The sequence below is a fragment of the Rhipicephalus sanguineus genome, chromosome 3 (assembly GCF_013339695.2).
Source record: "Rhipicephalus sanguineus isolate Rsan-2018 chromosome 3, BIME_Rsan_1.4, whole genome shotgun sequence".
Taxonomy (NCBI): domain Eukaryota; kingdom Metazoa; phylum Arthropoda; class Arachnida; order Ixodida; family Ixodidae; genus Rhipicephalus; species Rhipicephalus sanguineus.
Genome location: NC_051178.1, coordinates 3,556,280 through 3,577,281, shown reverse-complemented (window position 1 = coordinate 3,577,281; position 21,002 = coordinate 3,556,280). Strand labels below are relative to the sequence as shown.

Genomic DNA, 21,002 nt, shown 5'->3' with positions numbered 1-21,002 from the left:
CAAAATAAATGTGAGCTGGCCCACCGCTGGAATATAGAAACTGCCTGTTAGGAAAACGGGTAACCTCAGGGATTAGGGTGCTAATAAATTAATTGCGACTTGCAACACAGAAACAAATGTGAGAATGTGATAAGGTGGACGACGGCATACGTCAGTAATTATTTTTTGCTTGGGAACTTTTCCAACAGCCCAGGCAGTTTGTTGGTCACTAGGAATGTCAAGTAGTGTTTACAGGATAAGAATGATTCTTTCTTTTGTGGGAGCAGGGCTCAGCGTTATTGAATAGAAGAGTGGAAAGGAGAGGTCACCTTCTGTAGAAATGAGTACCCACAACCCTGAGTGCCAGGCCAGGGCACCTGTCTGCTCATTAGAGAAACTGGTTGGTAGGCAGTGGAAATCGGTACCTCCCACATTGGAGGCAGACAACCACTCGACCACAGCAAGGAATGCGAATTCAGTGCAATGAAAGATGTTTGAAAATGGCGAAAAGTGCACCGCTACTTCTATAATAACTTTTTTTATTTCTGCCTCAAGAAATACATGGACAGGGGAGCTGCAGAAAAAGCTGTAATAGACAGCTCGACACCCAGTCAGAACGAAAGAAGGGAATGTTGAGCTTCTTTGTTTGATACAACCTTAATTGTTGTGTTCACTCTTATTAAGGTTGTCTTAATTGCAACGATACATATAAAAATGGTTAATAACTAAGAAAGTGTGACTGAGAAAAAATTGATTGCTGTAGGCATGTTCAGATTACTAGCATGCCATGCATAGTCGGTGCTTTCAGTGCCAGAAATGTGTGGTGGTATTTTTACAGCCTGAAGACCTTGGCAAGAATGCAGAGCTCACTCCTGGAGACTCCCATCTGCGTGGCCTCTGGTCATGGCTTGATCATATCCTTTCATATTTAAAAGCTGCAAGACGAAGAAAAGTGTCTGGTTATATTGCCAGACGTTATTTTTGCCTTACTCTTGTCGATAAGGACTTGATGTAGCAGTTCGTTACCTTTAGGCAGGACCGTGATTGTGGCGTCGCGAGTGAGGTGCGACAATTCACTTATCGCTGGTTGTTTATGTTGGAAGTGGTGCTCGGAAATGCGAAAGAACTGGTGGCAACTGCAGGCAATCTTTCAGCTCCTCAAACACGTCGATCTGTGGCGTTTGTAGTGTTTGCGTAGGGAGGCACCGAGCACTGTCGGTGGCTCCGAAAAGGAACGACACACGTACAAGTTCCACACCACGCCCAACTTACCCTCGGCTGTAGCAAGGGTGTTTATATCTTGTGGGCCGCCTCCTGGGGCTACACAACAGAACAAAGTGTAATACGATGTACAACATTTCTCCTCCCCTTAACAAAGTGGAATTAAGCTGGAAGGTACTGTGGATGCTAGCGCTCTCATTGAGGCCGTGCCGTGCGATGTGGCGGTTGAGGTCGGGACGTGAGAGACGACGACCGTTGGCGTGACTCGGGTGACTCCAGCTGTCGCCGCGCATCTTGTGTGGATCAAGCATCCGGCAGAGTTACATGCGATGACGTGGGTGGCACAGTGTGTGTTTGGGGTATCGGATATGGGTAATCGCACCGTTGTAGTGGTTGTTTTGTGAGCTCCTTCAGTGTGCTGTTGGAAAGCTTGGATGCGTGCCAGACAGTGCTGCCATTCTGACGATAAGTGTTGCGGGCTACCTTGGAATAAATTATCCTGGAGTGTGAATACTGAGAGCTAGCTTTTCCTTGTCTTTCTGATGCACCCGAACTTGGTCGCCAGGTTGAAAGGAATTGTGGTAGGCAGGACGTCTGCGATTGGCATTCTTTTGCATTTTACGCTGATAGCGTTCAACACGTTGTCGCAGTTCCTTACTCGCAGTGTGGGTTCTTGTGAAAACTATGTGCAGAGAAGCCTACAATATGCAAACACATTCGAGGTTTACGACCATATAACAAGTAAAACGGAGAGTTGCAGTGCGAGGAATGGTTTGATGTATTGCGATGTAGTCGAGAACTGTCCTTTTTAGAGGACTTCATTTTTAAAGGGCACACTGAATGAATGACCTAAGAATACAGTGGAACCGCTCAACCTGTCTATTAGAAGGGTGGAAATAAAGTGAAGACCGGATGTGCTTGATTCCAACAGAGGCTAACTAGGGGCCATTATCAATGACGATTTCCTCGGGCAGTCTCTCTCTAGAAAGCACTGGGGCTATGAAACAGATTACAGATTGACTAGTTACACACGGTGTGAACATCACCTCAGGCCATTTGGAGTGGTAGTCTACCATGACTATGGCATACAGACAGTCTTGAGGGGCTGAATGAAATGGGCTCATGATGTCTATGTCTACAGCCACCTTCACCCAAGGTCGGGGAGGATATTCGGTCAGCTCTATGGCCGCCTGTCGACTCTTGGCTGACTTGTCAGCACTGTTGCAAGTTTGACAGTGGCTTACATGTTGCTCGGCATGTTTATGAGAAACTGACCACCTTGCGAACTAGGTCTTGCATTCTGACTATACCTAGGTGCCCCGCATGCGCAAGTGCAAGAACTTGTTTCTGCAGTTGGCTGGGAAGGACAACTTGGTCCCCTCTTATGAGATACTATCCACCACAGATAGTTGGTTCCTGACCGTGGACTATGGATGCAGTTCTCTAGGAAGTTGGTTCTTTGGAGGCCAGCTATTCATGGTGCAGTACAGTCGACGTCCGATTTCCCGGACGCCTGAAATTCCGGACATGCCTGATTTCCCGGACTCATCTGTGGCACCGTCAAGTTCCCCGTAGAGTCAATGTATTAAAAAGTCCGAAATTCCGGACGCTTATAGCCTTCGCCATCCGATTTCCCGGACTTTTTACTGTTAACCGCCGACCCAAAGTCACCACCGACGCCGCCATTTTGGTTGTTTTCATTTTCATATCTTTGAACCCGCGCTACCCGCGCATCAGCAGCAACGCCGCACCGCGCCGCGGCTGCCGTAACCTCGAAACCGCACGTGTCAATCCGTTGCCAGCCGTAGCTTAGCCAAGCCAAACCTCACTGTGTTCGTTCACGTGTTGTTTTGTCAGCTGTGCCAGCTCTGCGGTCGTGTCTGTGATTGATCGTTTGCTGCTGCGCGCTACCTACGTTTCCCGACCTTCAGCATCCACCGAGTTCCTAGCTGTTTCGTGCTGCGCTTTTCGTCGAGCGGATTCGCCGTTTACAGCAATGGCACCGACTGCTCCTTCGTCTTTGTCCGCGCCTTCGAAGCGCACAAAGCCACCTCGTAGGCTCACGATGACGAACTGCCATCCGCGGACGTTGCCTTCGACGATCTGCGCGCTGGCGGCGTGTTGATTCCAGCCGAGATAACCCTTGAGGGCTTCACCGACGCTGACAAAGACCTCGAGCTATGTGCGGAGTTGACCGATGACGAAATCATTCATCAAGTTACGGAGGATTCCGATGCCGACACCGAGAACGAAGAGCCAGCTCCTACACAGCCAACGAACACGGAGTTGACGCGAGCACTGATGACACTGTCATTGGTGTACAGCGGCAACATGACGTTGACTGAAATTGAGGCAGTCATAATCGCGGGCAAGTGGACCGTGCAAAAGAAAATAAGCGACTTCTTTGCGCCCAAGTGCTGACCTATGAGGTAGTGCCGGCCACGTCGTATTTTTTTTTTTATAAACGGCTCTTTTCAGAGCCACCTAAACAATGCATTGGCTGAATTGCTATGAGAATCTTGTACTCCGGCTGTGACCCTCTCCGTCAGCGAAAAATACCTACCAAAAATGTGCGTTTTCACGTGCATTCGTTTTTCCGGACTGCCCGATTTTCCGGACGTTTTCGCGGTCCCTTGAGGGTCCGGGAAATCGGACGTCGACTGTATTCCATAACTTGTGTCAGTGATGGGTTGCAAGCCGTGTCCTGTTTTACTTCAGTCGTGGATATCATAGCCTCAACCTGGGTGACTACTTCAGCCTCAAAAGCAAAAGAAGGTTCAGAGGTATCAAGGGGGTTGCAAGAGAGGGCATCTGCAACCTTATTCTGCTCGCCTTTGCGATACTGGACGGTGAATGTGTAATTGAGAAGATCAACCGTCCACCTAGCTATTCTTAGTGGTGTCCTCCCAGAGCCCTTCTCACACAAAAGTATAGCCTTTGCCTTGTGGACAGGGATCAATGTAAACTTTCTTCCCCAGAGGTAGACGTGCCACTTTTCACAGACAAGCCAGAGCTTCTTTTTCAGCAGTGGAGTACCTGCACTCAACTGGAGAGAGAGAACGAGAAGCAAATTGAATAGTTCGAGTGTCGGTCTGTTGCAGTTCAGTGCCAAGCCCGTGATCAGAGGCACCTGTGGATACCACAATAGGAAGAGTTGGGCCAAACAGCGATGAAATGGGTGCATCATGAAGATACCTTTTCACCTGCTGGAAACTGTTCTCAGCAGCCACATCCCAGTTGAATGGGGCACCTTTACACAGCAAATTATGAAGTGGTTCCACTACGTTGGCCATGTGTGGCACACACTTGGAATAATGTTCAGTCAAACTAAGTAAAGAACACAGTTGGGTCAGAGTTGGATGGGCTGCTAAATGTCTCAACCTGCTGAATGTTCTTCTCAAGAGGGTATATGCCCTGAGTGGAAATCTCGTGTCCGATGAAAGACAGTTTTTGGACATGAAAGACTCACTTGTCATTGAGCTTTAAGCCCGAGGAAGAAATTCGCGTGAGAACTTTTTCCAGATTGTCATCATGTTTCTTTTGAATGCTACCAAAAACGATGATGTCGTCAATGTAAAATTGACACCCAAACAGCCCGACAGAACTTGGTGCACTAGTTGTTGGAATGCAGAAGGCGTGGAAGAGAGCCCGAAACGTACTCGCTTAAAACGAAAAAGGCCTTCATGCATTACAAAGGTCATCGAGTCGCGACTGTCTTCATGTATTGCCTGGTGGTAGGCCTAGGCAAGGTCTAACTTTGGGAACCATTTAGCACCTTGCAGCAACTGCAGCAAGTCTTCCGCATGAGGCAACGGGAAGCTATCAACAATGATGGCCTGGTTAGGTCCCTTTAACTTGTCTGCTGACTGTCCTGTGGAGGACAGCCAGGAGGCTCTATGAATATTCTGGAGTGAACGCCTCTGCTGCCACTCACAGGAGCTAGTAAAGGAAGCCAGAATTGTCATACAGTATTACAGAAATAAGTGGTTGAGTGATCTGCCAATACGCATGGAACATAAAGAGCAAACAGTTCTATAACTTATGTGAAACAGTTCACTTGAGAGTAAGGACATGTTTAGGCAGACTTGAAATTAGGCTCAGTGCGGCCATTCCTAACTGTGCAATGCTGGACATAAAGCAGCCGCTGCGAACAACCTGAGGGAAGGTGTTGGACAGTAAGGTGCCCTTGATTTGGTTATAGGGATTGAGTGCGAAAGGGTTAAAAGAAGGAATGCACACACACACACGAGCGCCAATGTGTGTGTCTTTTGTCCCCGTGTTCTTTTGCCCCGAACCCCCCCCCCCCATGTGTGACAAGCCCTTGACATGGTGCATGCACTCCAGCGCTTCCTGGAGGAGAGCTCTCGCCTGAAGCTGGTAAACAAGAGTGACTATGCAGTGGGTGTACGGGCAATGCTGGGTGACCGCTCCTCAGAGCCCGTCTATCGGGCAGGACAGGGACCTCTCAATCTGGTCACCTACACCAGCCGAGAACGGTGAGCCCACGTTTGTTCTTTCAGGCTGCCCACACACACACACACTGCGGGATGTATTACTCTCTGCCGCTTTTATTCCTTAGTTTAATCCAAGTGCCAGTGACGTCTAGGTACGAGCCCATTTTATCTGAGCAGGAGCCAAATTAATGTGCATCTACCACATCTTCTTTAGCAGCAAAGCTGTTCAGCAAATCGTTCCTTGTCCGGTGAACCAAAGAACGATCATCGTCATCATAAACTGGTATGCGCCACAGAAATCGGGTAAATCCCACTGCTCACCACCTCATCATCATAAACGGGTATGCGCCAAAGAAATCGGGTAAATCCCATGGCTCACCACTTCATCATCATAAACGGGTATGCGCCACAGAAATCGGGTAAATTCCACTGCTCACCACTTCATCATCATAAACGGGTATGCGCCATAGAAATCGGGTAAATCCCACTGCTCACCACTTCATCATCATAAACGGGTATGCGCCACAGAAATCGGGTAAATCCCACTGCTCACCACTTCATCATCATAAACGGGTATGTGCAACAGAAATTGGGTAAATTCTACTATGCACTGATGGTCCACGGAAAATGAAGAAGGCAACAGTTAACCCAACAAATGGCCGCGAAGCGACGGCGGGAAGCCGAAGACCCCGAGTACCTACAATGAGAGAATACTAGGGAACGGGAAAAGCAGTGGCAGCTGCAATCGAAGGCCTATGCCAACGATGACGTACCCGTAGATCTATGAGGTGCGAACGCTTGGTTTCAGTGCGAGGTTCTGTCTCAGCAGTTTGGACATCCGTGTCGTGTCTGTGACTGTCTCTCGTTTCACTTGAACCTCTCTGCGCTGAGAATCAATGCAGAAACAATCTAGCATCACCTAGCTAAAGCCTAGCAATGACCTAGAAGCAACCTCGAAACAACCTGCAGCACCTAGCAAAGGCCTAGAAACGACTTAGAAGGAACCAGATTAGTCTTCAGAATTGTACAGTTTCGCTGTCTCAAGCCTTGCATGGCTTACTGGAAGCTTCGGCAATTTTTTTCTTCTTAGTCGTTAGTCAAGTCAGGTTTATTTCGAACATCAAGGCAGAGGTCCACTGGTGAAAAAAATGTTACCGACATCTTGAGAGTGCCAAAGACCTGTACAAACGGCAGTAATCTTTTTACAACAACTGCGCATAGGTGTCACTAAAAGCACTATTCAAAATCAAACATAACACAATGATTAAATAACATACTAAGCACTTCAAGTGCATAGTAATGAGCAATGTGAGCTGGAACACCAAATCAACGTTTAATCAATTATTACTTTTCATGGACTGATATGAATCTGACATCTTGAATGGCAAGAGATAGCCTTCCATGTGAGCATTTAGTGTTGTGAACACTTTTGCGCTTGTCAACTGCATTTATCTACTAGGACCTTTAAAATACCATTTCAGTGTTCCATCACATATTCGTCATGACTGTACACGAGAGCACATGAAACATTATTCACATAATTGCTGCAAACACATTCTACAACATGTTCGTAAAGTTTAAAATTGTACACAACATTTATACACTTGAGGATAGGAAGAGTTTAGCAGAGCAATGAAAATTGGGCTAGTTGGTGGTCGTTCATGGTTTCTTTGCTGCGCTGCAGATGATGAGACGAGGACAACAGGACGATACAGGGACACAGGACGGGTGGCATTGCGCGAACTTACAGCTGCAGCTGCAGTTTGCGCACCACCCGTCCTGTGTCCCCGTATCGTCCTGTTGTCCTCATCTCGTCATCTGCAGTGCAGCAAAAAAAACATGATAGGAAGAGATATCATAATATTTGAGAAGTTTCTATTTTCAACAGCATGGTTCGCACGTGTTCTTTTTTTTTAAATTTACATTCAGGCAGTTTGAAGTTGGTTCAAATTAAAACTTTGTTCGCTCTCGCTGGTATCTCGGTGGCAGTCCAGAAGACATTCTCCATAGCACTGGTGTGAGGAAAACAAGCTGCTGCTATGGAGTCGGGAGCAGCTATGCAATGAAAGATGACAAAAGTTTATTCTTCTTAGTGTAATTTATAAAGCTGTAAAGATCACTTACTCTAGTAAAATTATGGTTTGTACACAGTTCGCTAGGATGGCCGCAAAGGTATTCAGTAGGCTTGCGCGATCGAATATTACAGTATTCGAATTCGCTTCGAAACGAATTTAAGTTCTAGGAAATTTCTAAGTGTTCGAAACGAACGAATAGGCATATGGGTGAATCCACGTAAGATCGAACAAACGATGGCTGGTCGACCTCTCAAATTTATTTCAAAATTTTATATATTATTGCCTGATGAGTGGAAAGAAGAGATCCGCAATTTGTTTTGCCGCCAAAAATTTTTTCGAACCACAGGAAATCAATAATGACGAAGAGGTGGAGTGGAGCGCTCATCCGCTCTGCTGTTTTGGCCAACTTTCGTTATGAATTGCACAAAATATATTAAAGTTAGGTAGCTAAAATTTATTCACCTAAATATATGCATGTTTTTGCTTCTGCTCAGGTATTTTTAGGTTTTATGTGTAGTGTATATGTTTTTATAAAAAACATCAAAAATGGCCCAATCGGCAAAATTTCCTTTACTTTGAAGGTCTTTATCTCAAAAACGCCTTGTCGCAGAGCGACAAAAATTCTGCATTACGTTCGTCGCGTGCTTATCTACCAAACTTCCAAATCTTGTATTTATATAACTTTTCGCTAAAGAAAAGCCCTCTGTTCGCATCCGCCCTCTGTTCGCATCTCAGCTAGGCGCTGATAACACGGCGGAGGTGGAAGCAAGATGAGAACTCTATAAGGGAGCTATGAGCGCTCGCTTCACACACGCTGCTGCCACAGAAACTGCGCTGCGCCATATGCGATCAGTGGAAAGCATGAACGTGGCGCTCCAGTGGCAAAGCAAAATATGGATTGTCAAAGGAAAGAAAAGCAAAACTATCGGTAACCGGTTGCGCTCCTATCTTAGATGTCGGCAGCAGACGGCCTGAACTAGCCGCGCGTTCAGAGCGCTGTTCACACTTCATTCGGCGCAGATAGTTCTTGTGCTTTGCTCTTACTCTACTCCTCCTGTGCGTCTCATGACGAGAAAGTATAGCTCTGAATGAGTCTATTGTGGAGAATACCTTTCGAAGCACAAGAAGCTTAAAGGAGTACTGACACGAATTTTAAAAAAATTCGGATTGTTGCTCTAAATAAAAATGCTGGTGTCGAAAAACCTAAAACGACTATTGTGGTGTGTGGGAATGCATCCTATAAATTTTAATTAGCGCCACCTTAAAAAGACACTTTCGGTTTCGATATCGAGGGGGTGGCTTCTCAGTGTCGTTTCATAGCAGTGTAACGTCACGGAGATACAAAAATTCGCGACGTACTAGCGGGAAATCCGTCATCTGCTCGTGGTGCAATAGACAACGATGAGTGAATTGTAGTCCAGTGACCTGACAGTGATTTCTACGATTTAGGCTGCATGCAGGACGCAGAACTCGCGAACTCGGAGGAACTGTCTTGACTCGTCGGGATAATGTCCTTGCAGTGTGGCTGGCTTGCAAATGCTCAGCGACGAAAACTTCAAAGTCAAATTAAAATATTTTATACGTGTTCTCCGACTCCATTGTGTGGACAGCGTGGACACTGCATACCAACGAAGCAAAAAATGTCCCTTTTGTGATGTCTCAAAATCGTGTCAGTACTCCTTTATTAATTACTGCAAAGAAGCCAAAATTTCGCAGACTTACCGACCTAGACATAAATGCTTTGAAGGAGCGTTTAACGCCCGAAAGATCAGTGACTGTCAGTGAGACGGACTACTTTTGCTACCACTGCAATGAAAGATCTTCACGGAACGCACAGTTTAACGATGACATTCTTATGCCCCCTGAAAAAGAAATCGACGCAATTAACCAGATCACTGCGACTACCGCTGCACGTGCGTTCAAGTCACCCGAGAGGTGTTGCTGTTTCGAACTCAATCGGTCTGAGGACGCGAAAACGAGCTCTCACTGCGCCGTCTCTTACAACGAGCACCTCGGGTGCGCGCGCGCCTGATCGGTAGCCCCGCGCTCGTGGCCGCTGCAGTGACCAAATAATTTCAAAATTAACGTCTTCAGTGCTGTCGACACTTTTTTTGGTACTGCTGGTCTTTTAATAAAACGAAATTCAATCCTACCTGCATTTTATACACTTGCTGGGCAAGAAGTCTGAATTGCCACTCCTTGCCTAAGGGTCTTATTGGAGGGGCCGTAACTTTTAGCGAAACGACATTATGCAACATGTTTTTAATGATTGTGAAAGCTGATGTGGAGGAGAATAAGTGGACAAAGTTTAAGAAATTTAAAAAATTGGTTTTTTTTTTAATTGTCGTCAGAAGTTTTCATTGTTCGGTGTTTTCTTGAACTTAGCCCGATCATATCTCTTCAGTGAAAAGTTATATAAATACAAGATTTGGTAGTTTGGTAGATAAGCATGCGAAGAACGTAATGCAGAATTTTTGTTGCTCTGCTACACGGATGTTTTGAGATAAAGACCTTCAAAGTAAAGAAAATTTTGCCGATTGGGCCATTTTTGAGGTTTTTTATAAAAACATCTACACTACACATAAAAACTAAAAATACCTGAGCAGAAGCAAAAACATGCATATATTTAGGTAAATAAATTTCAGCTACCTAACTTTAATATATTTTGTGTAATTCATAACGAAAGTTGGCCAAAACAGCAGAGCGGATGAGCGCTCCACTCCACCTCTTCGTCATTATTGATTTCCTCTGGTTCGAAAAAATTTTTGGCGGCATAACAAATTGCAGATCTCTTCTTTCCACTCATCAGGCAATAATATATAAAATTTTGAAATAAATTTGAGAGGTCGACCAGCCATCGTTTGTTCGATCTTACGTGGAATCACCCATATATAAACTGCATGTAACCCCCTGTAAAGGTGTTTTCACTGCAGTGGAGGTGTGATTTACCGTGAATACACATTTCCAGGAGAAATCTACACTGCCGTGAAGCCCCACTTCAAGTTTAAATGAACATACAATGAAACCTCGTTAATTCATAGTCACTGGGACTGTGAAAAATCTAGTTAAGCGGGTTTTCCAATTACCCAAACATACAAGAAGCGGCATGCAAGGAACTTTGTATTGCTGTAAGTAATCAGAGGTGGTCGTTTGTGTTCCTGCTAGTTTGCGGCTACAAGGGTTATGTCTTCCAGCAATATCTGGTCTCAGTTTTGCCGCTAAATGAGGGAAACGGCAGGTCTCGCTGCTGCCAGCGCAAGAAAAAAAAAAAAGAAAGAGGGAAAGAAAAAGGTCTCATGGTCAACTGAAATGGGCACCTGCAGAAAAGATGTGCTTCGCTGCAACACAGTGGTGACACGCGGGCAGCACGTCACCTGCTCCTCGCACCGTCAGTGCGTCATGATGCGACCATTCGCCCATTCTTTCTGGTAAAATAAAGAATTTAATAATGACCAGTGTGACGGAATTCGCAATGTATTATGGGTGGAAAAGATGATCATTGAAGCTTTCGAACTAAATTTTCGAAGTAGGGCGTTGCAGGCAAGTACTCCGCCAGCAGTGCAAGTGCGCAAATTGCCAGAATAACCGCCATTCGGAGGTTCGCATACATCGCGAATTCCGTCAGACCGCCCTTTAATAATTTGTCTATTTTCTCAGAAAGAATGGGTAAATCATGACGCGCTGACGTTGAGAGAAGCATGCGAAATGCTGCCCGCGTGTCACTGCTGTGTTGCAGTGAAGCACGTCTTTTCCGCAGGCACATTTCAGCTGATCACGAGACCGCCTTTTGTTTAGTTTTTCTCTTGCACTGGCAGCAGCGAGGCTGGGATGCTTCACTTGTCACTCATTAGTATCGCTACAATGCATTGCCTTGTGGCTCCTAAGGGCCATCGTTTCTGCGGATTTGCGGCTAAATCGGGATCGGGGAATTGGCACATGGCACCCAAAGTTTTCGAATTAACCGAGCTGGTACTGACTGCCGCTTCAAATTATCCACTCAGATTTACATTGCAAAATACGGGGCCAAGGAAATCCTTCTAATTATGCAGAATTTTGAAATAATAGAATTCGAAATAATGAGGTTTTACTGTATTACCCTCACATCGATTCATGATTTTTTTTAAGTTTAAAAGCTCGTTATACCGGCTTATATGCTCGAAGTAGAGTAAATTTTAAAACGTAACGTATTTTACAGGTTATCACTTGCATTCTACCAAAAGTAAAATCCTCCTATTACTCAAAGTTGCTTCCACTTCCCTTTGAACCAAAAAGAATGAGATATGCATATGCCTTGTTTCAACTTTAAAAATATTGCGCTGGTTAGTTGGGTCATGACAAATTTGCTCATTTTTCTTTATAATATGTGATATAAACTATTCGAATTCGCTTCGAAATTCGCTTCGACCAAACCACTATTCGCTTCAAATTCGCTTCGGGCCTAAAATTTACTATTCGTACAAGCCTAGTATTCAGATATTTGGACCACCTGTTGAGGTTCAGGGCAGACACTTCTCTTTCATTTATTGCACCCTCAGTCACTCAATGCTTTAGAGAAGGGAGTGAGTTGCATAAGATAACAAGCAATAGCAACTAAAATGCACAGGAAGATATGAGGCTAGGCTGATACAGTAAAAGCTCGTTAATTCGACTCTCGTTAATTCGGAAAATCGGTTAATTCGGACACGTCATCTGGTCCCTGTAAATATACGCATCACTCTATGAGACTGGGCGCTCGTTATTTCGGACAGATTTGACCGCGAATCGGATAATTCGGCGACTTTCGGGCCGCTGGCGAGGCTCGAAAACGAAAAAAGAACTATTCGGAACAAAAGTGAAGCTCAAACGCAGCATCGCCATGGACATCAATTATCGACTTGGCTTGGATTGAGACTGGTTGAACGCCTTTTTTTTCGCGTGTGGGTTTTGTTGCTTTGTTACAGTGTACTAGAAGGGGCAGTGAAGCGGGCGGCAGCCTCCGCGTGACTCCGGCGGCGTCGCCAGCAGCGGCGGCGCTGCGATCGACCAATCTTGAAGAGGAGCACGCGAAACGTAGCATCAGCTGCGACGCTCGCATGTGCTTGGCGCGCGCTGTGTCTGTGGTTCAGATGTTTGCGCGTAAGCACTTCGCCTATTTAGTCTGTATTATCTACTAAGGACCAGAAACTACAAGAAAGACTGGTTTTCCCCCAGATTCAAACGCATTTTGGGAAAGTACTCGCCGCTTGAATAGAGCCACGCTCTCGAAAACACGGGGACGTTCCATCGCAGTTGAGTCCCATTAGAACATTTTCAACCATTTCGGCAATCAGGATCGAGTGTGTTTAGCTTACAGAACTTGGAAGCGCAGACGAATATCTGATAGAGAGCGAGTACATTCGGATCTTGGGTAATCGCAATAGGGAAGCCGTGTGAGAGGTTAATTTAACATAGCGAGTCGCTGCAACTATGAAAATAAGTCTAAACTAAACAGTTACATGGTGCGCTCGTTCGCTTTGCAACCCCTGTCTACAGCATACTATGCAAGGTCTGAAAAAAAAAAATGAAACAAAAATGATTGCGCAAATGAACGTCACGCAGAATCACCTGGATTCGTTGCTGAAACAGCTATAATAAAACATTCGTGCACGAATTTGAACAGTCATATACGCCCACAGCAACAATTTCTTTTGAAAAGGACACTGAAATTCACGTATAGAAATCATGCCCCAAACGCAAGGCAAGCAAGCTGAAAAAGATGACTAGCACAGCACTGATGCAGAAAGCCAAGTGGGAACTTAAACTGGCAAAGCAGCTGATTGTATTTATAGTGACCGTGCACGCTTCGGCGAGCATGTTAAACGAGCTACAGCATTTCACAAAATGAACACAGGCCATGGTCTCTGTAATCTGTGATTTATTATGTGACAATGCATCACAGAATAACACACACATGAGGCAGTAGGGCAGAGAGCATTGAGATATGACATTGTTTTTCACACTAATGCAATGAGAGCATTACCCTAGTAATGAGTAGAAAAACAACCGAATTACTGTACAAAAGGGAAGCCGCTTGCTTTGATTCAGCAAACCCTGGCAGCTGGCAAGGTAAAGCTCAGAAAATAAATAACAGCAGGTGAGGAAGGCAAAAGTATAATACATGTTGAGAGAGTTGCCATGCACCTAGTTTAGCCTGCTTAGTTTTAGGTGCTTGGCAGAATTACGTTTCCTCAGCAGATTGGACTTATTCTCGCCTTTCACAAAAAAGTACAGTCGCAACGTAAAACCCAACAATGCGTGCTGTTAGGCTCTTATAGCGTGAATATCACAGCCAACCTGCAATGGGGAAGCATGATGAATCATGTGCAACACATCCATAACACTCTCGCTATGAAGTTTGCGACCACTGAATAACGTTCAATAGCAAATAACGTTCCAAACGCTTCTTTGCTCTGGGTCTGCGGACGCTTTAAACAACGAAAGCTTTGCCGTTTGTTTGCTTCGAGACTATACCTGCGCTGCATCCAGAAGCAAAGCAATGGTTCAAGCGTTGTTTTTTTAGACGCCATTCGCGCGTTATAACATCACACATTGAGAGAAAAGCGGGAGAATCACTTCCAAACAAGCGCTTTCCAGCCAAGGAACCAGCAACACGAGGCACCCGCCTTCAAGATTGAGCGACTGCAGCGCCGCCGGTTCGTTCGCCAGCGGCGGCGTCAGCTGCCCCTATGGGTCGGTGCCTCCGCCCGCTTCACTGCCCTTTCTAGTACACTGTAGCTTTGTTCCCGTTGGTGTGCTGCATCGTTGATCGCCGATTTATCGAGGAACGTTTCAGTACGGCTCCTTTAGCTTGATCGTTGCCGGTGCTTTTGTGCTGACTTCTCGTGCGACCGCACTCTCCGCCGATGGCAACGCCGGCGAAGGCCAAGGACTTCACCACCAAAGTAGAATTTTTGCGTGCTCTGAATAACGGGCTCTCCCGACAAGAAGTGATGAAGAGTGATGAAAGGGGATCCTTCAATCGGCGGCAAGAAGCAAGGAACGAGTAACCGTACTTTTATCCGCCAACGTGACGGGAACAGAGCGCTTGCCGCTTCTCGTTATCGGAAAGGTTCAAAAGCCACGCTGCTTTCAGAACATCAACAATCTTCCCGTGGATTACCGTGCCAACCGAAAAGCGTGGATGACGGGTGAAACTTTTGCGGTACTGCAGACATAATGCGAGCTGCTGAGCACCTTGAAGGGCTCAGAAAACTTGTGTATGCGCGAATTTCTGCTCGAAAACAGACAAGCATCCGCAATTACTTTGTTAAGTAAAGGTATGTTGAAAAAACTCGTGCATTTATTGTGTTTATTTCGACCATTCGATAATTCGGACATTCGGTTAATTTGGAAATTTTTTCCGGTCCCTAGAAATCCGAATTAACGAGCTTTTACTGTACCACTGAATTCAAATACAGGTATGATGAGAGATACAGAGCAAACAAAATTAAAAAAAAGTTATACAATATACACTTCACGCATCATCAAGTAAGGCCCGTATTCTGAAACGCTCCTTACCTCAGTGAGGGAGCCTTAACTGCTTGAGGACGCCTTATCACGTATTCTGGAACGCTCCTTACTAAGGTTCCCTCACTGAGGCCCTCCTTGGTGCTCCCTTAAGTTAAGGTAGCTCTAGGGCTACCTTCAGGCCTCCTTACCTTGCTACTTGCACTGAAAGGGCACTTCTCTGCAGTACTTTGTCAGCGACAGTGTGTCCGATTTCTTATTTTCGATCGATGCCTTGCACTTTTGCACAAGCTCGCTCTAATTGTATCCTCGTCGTTGTTGGAAAATTGCTTGCCATGCGTGTTTTTGAGCGTGCGGCGGAACGGCTGTCAACATTTTTCGTTAAGATTGCGCAGCGCGAAGAGGACAAGGCATTTTACAGGAATGGAGAAAAAAAGAACAGACTCAAGGAATGCGACACGGTAGGCCCCCCTCATCGCACACCGTTCGTGCTGCCGTCTTCCAGGAATGCCAGTTTTTGTTTGGATTAGGCTAACAATGGCATTCTTCACATGCCATGCGGGCTGCTTCCACAATGAGACCGGTGCGGTCGTCCGGTTAAGAGAAATCACATTGGTCTGAGTGAACAAAGGGGTGCAGCCGCATGCGCTACAATGTATGCCCAGAAAACCCTCCTTTCCTTTTCTGCGAATTATCTCAGCCACTGAGATTAGTAATCCGTCGTGATACAGGCGAGTGACCGGTACCTGAAAGCTGGCGCCTACTCTGTGGCAGCATGACTATTTTAATGCGTTGTAGAAGCAAGCCTGAACAGTAAACCTTTTGACAAGCTTACTGCGCGGGATTGAGCTTGTACGAGCCTAGCTCATATGTCCAGCAAACATGATCACGGGTGAAATCGAGCTTAAGGTCAAGGAACCCGACAGAATCCTAGAAGGGAATATAATACCACGTGTTATGACGACGGGCGACATTCTTCAAATATTCCGACCATTTGTGACAACTCAGAATGCAACACCGAGGCACCACACTGTTAGACTACTAAGAAATAGTGCACATATATCTGAATACTATCAGGACTTGGGTTCCTGGGAACCGCTGCTGTAAGATTTTCTCGTTTAGCAAAAAAAAAAAGAAAAAAAAAACCAGGTCAATCCACGAAGGCGCGATGCACGACCCGATAGACGCGCCCTTGTTTCTAATGTAAACATAATAATTTACTTTGACATAAGTACATTCGAGTCAAATTTGCACCAAATTTAGTGAGGAGATTTCACAAGCTTAACTCTGCTCGGTTATGAAAATCAATTTCACCTAGATCTTCAATTCTTTAAACGATCTTTATTACTCGCTCCCACATAACAGGCCGTTGAAATGCACCAATGTACGCAATGAGCTCCAAGGTTACTCGACCATCCTGTTTTTGTCTTCTGCAACAGGCGAAAGTTAAGTAAATGGAAAAGGCTGTGCACCCATATCGCGAAAAAGCAGTGTACACATTCATCAATATGCACAAAAAATGTTCCTTAATTCGTGCTTGAAAACGGACATTTAGTCAGTATGCCCCACAAAAGCAGTGTACACGTTATTATTCGTCATTATGGCTAAAAAATATTCCTTACTCTTGCTTGAAAACGGACATTTAGTCCGTATTTCACACGTACTCTTGATTCCAGACTTGTGAAACACGCGCCTTACCTTAGTGAGGCGGCCCTTAGGAAACGAAGGTTGAAGGAAGCTTTTAGAATACGCTGGCACCCTCAAGGAGCTCCTTAAGTTAAAGGGATACTGAACAAAATTTTGAGAAATCTAGGAAAACACTTACATTCGACTCGGACAACACGACTGTTCCTATAAACAGCGTTTATTTCACGTAATTTCGAGCAGTTGGCCGTATTTTTAGTGGATTGCGAGAGCGCGACGGCTGCACGCCAATGCGCTTGTCGACGGCCGTGACGTCGAATGCTCCAGCAAGAGGGGGGCAACCGGCACGCTCTCTCCTGCCCTGCCACTTCCCTTTCTCCACCTCTCCTCTCAAGTACACCTTCCCGACCGTAAAAACACGTTTTGAGAGAGACGCGGGGCAGCGGGTGGCGGCTTGCGATGTCGATTGGTAAGCGATTTTGCAGCGAGCACGGTTGGCGAGTCAGTATCCGGCGAGTTTCGCGTCACTTCCTCTCTAGTTCGTAGCGCGGCCGCTAGACGCACCAATTTGCGAAAAATGCATTAAATTCATTATTTTGTGCTAGTCTCTGGCTGAAATTAAGGTTGTTTCAACAAATTTCAGCACCCAATCTTTCAATTGGGCCATTTATCTTGGCCGCGGAAATTTTGTTCAGTATCCATTTAAGATAAGGAGGCATGAAGGGCTCCTCACGTAAGGTAAGGAAATCGTCTGAGGTAAGGAGCGTTTCAGAATACGGGCCTAAGTAATTGTGTAAGATGGAACAAAACAACTCGTGATCTGAAAGGAAACGATGCCGAAAGGAAGGTGGTTCCAGTCTTTGGACTTGCGTGGGACACGGGAATAATAGAAGGTGTTAGTGCGGCTGCTAGTGACACGTACCTTATGGGGACGGTCTATACGAGCCGAGCGACAAGATGGGGCCGTAGCAAACTGAGCTTTCAAAACTGGATGGTTGAATATCTGATGAAAAAGCATGAGATAAGATGCTTTTCGACGTGATTCAAGTGATTGCAAGGATAGGGTGCATTTAATTGACGTGACACTGCTAGTGCAATGGCAGTTAGATAATATGAAGCATGCTGCATTATTTTGCGCTGTTTCAAGCAATGAGTGAAGTGCGACTGAAAAGGGTCCCAGATGGAGCAAGTGTATTCGAGTTTTGGATGAACTAGTGTTTTACCTAGCATATGATTAATATTGTTTTTAATGTTGTCATTAATGTGATGGTTCTAGCTCAAGTCGGAAGATTCCCCAAGTATTTATATCAAGTAGCAGCATCTAGAGTAGCATTATTTAGGGTACAGTTAGCAGGAGGCCCGGTAGTACGTGAAACACGTAAAGCTTTACATTTGTTAGTGTCCGGGTCCATGTGTCAAGGTTTGCACCAGCTAGCAATATTAGCAATGTCCGTGTGCAAAGAACTAGCGTCAGGGTTACCTCAAATGTGACAGTAAACAATCCAGTCATCTGCAAAAAAGTCGATTGGAGAGGTTACAACGTGGGGTAAATCATTATTACTATAAATAGGGAATAGTACAGGGCCCAACACGGAGCCCTGAAGCACCCCAGATCCTGCTACCCACACTAGTGCACAGCATGACAGGTGAGAGCAAAAGGGGGCCTAATATACAGCCTTTTTAAGCCATAATGGTGCTCGAGTTGATAATTTGTATAGGCAGCCTACAGTTTTGCTAAACCCTTTAAGGCAAAATATGAATCGATGGTGAAATAATTTTTTCTGTGTTTTCGATCAATTTTCGCTCTTCCAAACATGCATCAAGCAAAGTTTCAGAAACTTTGCAAAATAAATAATAGAAATATGCAACCTCAACAATTTTGTCGATCTGCCAGATGAGGGAGGAGAAAGCTAGTAAAGTGACACTATTGATCTGATCCTATTTTTGGTGCAAAGTGCTCAAAAAAGATTGTTCCACTTTTCGGGCACACTATTTGGTAGCTCATGTGCTGAACAAGTTCATCCTTGAAGAATGACTAAGGAGAAAGCTCTGCTTCAGGAGCCACATGCATTTGTTTTAAAAAAATTCTATGTTCACCATAAATTTTCTCTCACACGTTCTTTCTTTTACACTTTTTGATGCCTCCCTTGTTTAGAAACATCCACTTCGTGTGGTTTATTGGTCACAGGTACTCGGGAGCTTTTCGGGGTTTTATTTGAAGGAATGCTGGCGGCCGAGGAGCATCTTCAGTGTCCGTTACCGAAACCGACTGCATCCACCAGAGCACTCGGAAGTCCTAGTTTTCTCGTACACACTATTTGGCCCTAAGATTCTGAACTTGTCTTCATCGGATTGTCGTCACTCGGGTGAAGCAGAACCAACGTGACGCCATTGCTTTCCCGATCTGCTTCCTGTAAAGCACTGCGTTCATTCCTAAAAACAAAACCCCCCAAAAAACTGCCGTAAAATCCCAAGCAAGCGCCCCTTCTACGGTGAAAGATAATCCAATAAGATTTGGAGGGGGGCCCTTGCTCGGTCATGGATCAAAATTCAAGATGGCAGTGGAAGAGCCGCTCAGAACAAGGAAGGCGCACCCGTGCTTTTAATGCAATGCTTTATTGAACACGCACGCATTCACTGTTTTTATTCACCTCAGCAGGTAAATAAAAAGAGTGAATGAAACAGAGAAAATGCTGGGAGGGGGGGGGGGAGTCTTCCGAAAAAGGGAGGGGGGCACTTGCTTGGGATTTTACGGTACATTGCTTTCACAGTGCACATGCCACCCTCTGTTTTGTACATTTTGAAGATTTTATCAATACCATGCATACATCAAAATTCGAAGGATATAGGTAGGCAGCAGAGAATCAGGTACAACCAGGGTCATGTTACTTCGTATACCTCCAATTGGGGGCCTTAATTCATGACGTAAGTGCTAAACGCGCATTCATTTACGGCCCTTGTGGATGGGTGGAAATCAAAATGGCGGCGCAGCGCACTCGGTGTGCTTTTTTCTTTTTTTGCTTGTCGCGTCTTGTTTTGTGTGTCCATGTGCGTGCACTACAGGGTGTGCTGGTATTGTTTGTGCACGGCATGTATGTGCCGTGTGTTGTTTTTTAGTGTGTGGCAATACAGCATGTATGTTGACTTGTACGTATACGTATGTATGATCAACCTGTATGTTCACTACCACTTGTTCTTGACATGTATGTCCAAATCAAGCGATGGACAGCAGTTACAATAACCCACTGCTGCACGTGAAAGTCAAATAGTTGTCATACAGTTCCTGTCAAAGCCTCTGAGTTTGCCGAGGGCATTGTGCATGTGGTCTGGTCGTGTAGACTCGCAGAGATCTGCTCCACGGCCGGGGCTCTGCGTACCTGGTAACTGTTCCACGGTTGATGCACCACATCTTCATGCACAGCTGTGTGAACTCGTCGGGCGCCGGAAGCGTCTGTTCTGCCCTGGCCCTAATGTTAGTGTTGTTTTTCAGTATCATACTTGGGGTACTTCTTGAGATGCTGCACAAAGCGTCAGTTTCCTTTTCTCTACATTCGATTGTGTTGATTATCACCAGATTTGTAGAGAACAGCTTCCATTTTATGGCAGCCATTGCATTATCAAAGGAGCTGTGAAGCGCACAGTGTCAAGGAATCGTGGGAGCAAGCACGAGATGACAAGCGGTGGTTGCTACTCACTTGGCATGGCGCCCTCCTAATCACACCACTTATTCTCCCAAATGCAGGCGGGAAAGTCCCTTTACGTGAGAAAAAGCCAACTTCTTGTGAGGGAAAGCTAACTTATCGCACTGCCCAATGTTCGACATATCAAGGGTTCCGGCAACTTTTTTTTGATGTAGTCGTAAGTTTTCCTATACTTACGTTAGAATGTTATCGTTTTCGAAAACATTTCAATATAAAAGATAATTCGATTTACCTGGGTTTGATATAGTCGGGTTTGACTGTATAATGATTTCAATGAGCCCTACCAACATTGCCCAGCAAGTTTTCTAGTAGGGCAAAGAATTACATCTCTACTACCTTACGAAATATCGCAGGATGCTAAAAGTGAAGACCAGCTGAACAGGCTCTTGAAAAAGCAAAGAGAAGACCTGCAAAGCTTTTGGAAATGTTGGCAAAGAGAATAA

At 45.4% G+C, this 21,002-nt stretch overlaps 1 protein-coding gene across 1 annotated transcript in view; it reads left to right on the top strand.

Annotated features, from left to right (window-relative positions):
* The window catches only part of LOC119386412 (GATOR complex protein MIOS), a 727,447-nt gene that overhangs the window by 399,321 nt on the left and 307,124 nt on the right, over nt 1–21,002 (top strand). Inside the window, exons 16-17 of the mRNA XM_037653722.2 lie at nt 818–893; nt 5,540–5,696. Of these exons, the coding sequence (XP_037509650.1) occupies nt 818–893; nt 5,540–5,696 (233 nt within the window). The remainder of the gene's footprint in view (nt 1–817; nt 894–5,539; nt 5,697–21,002) is intronic.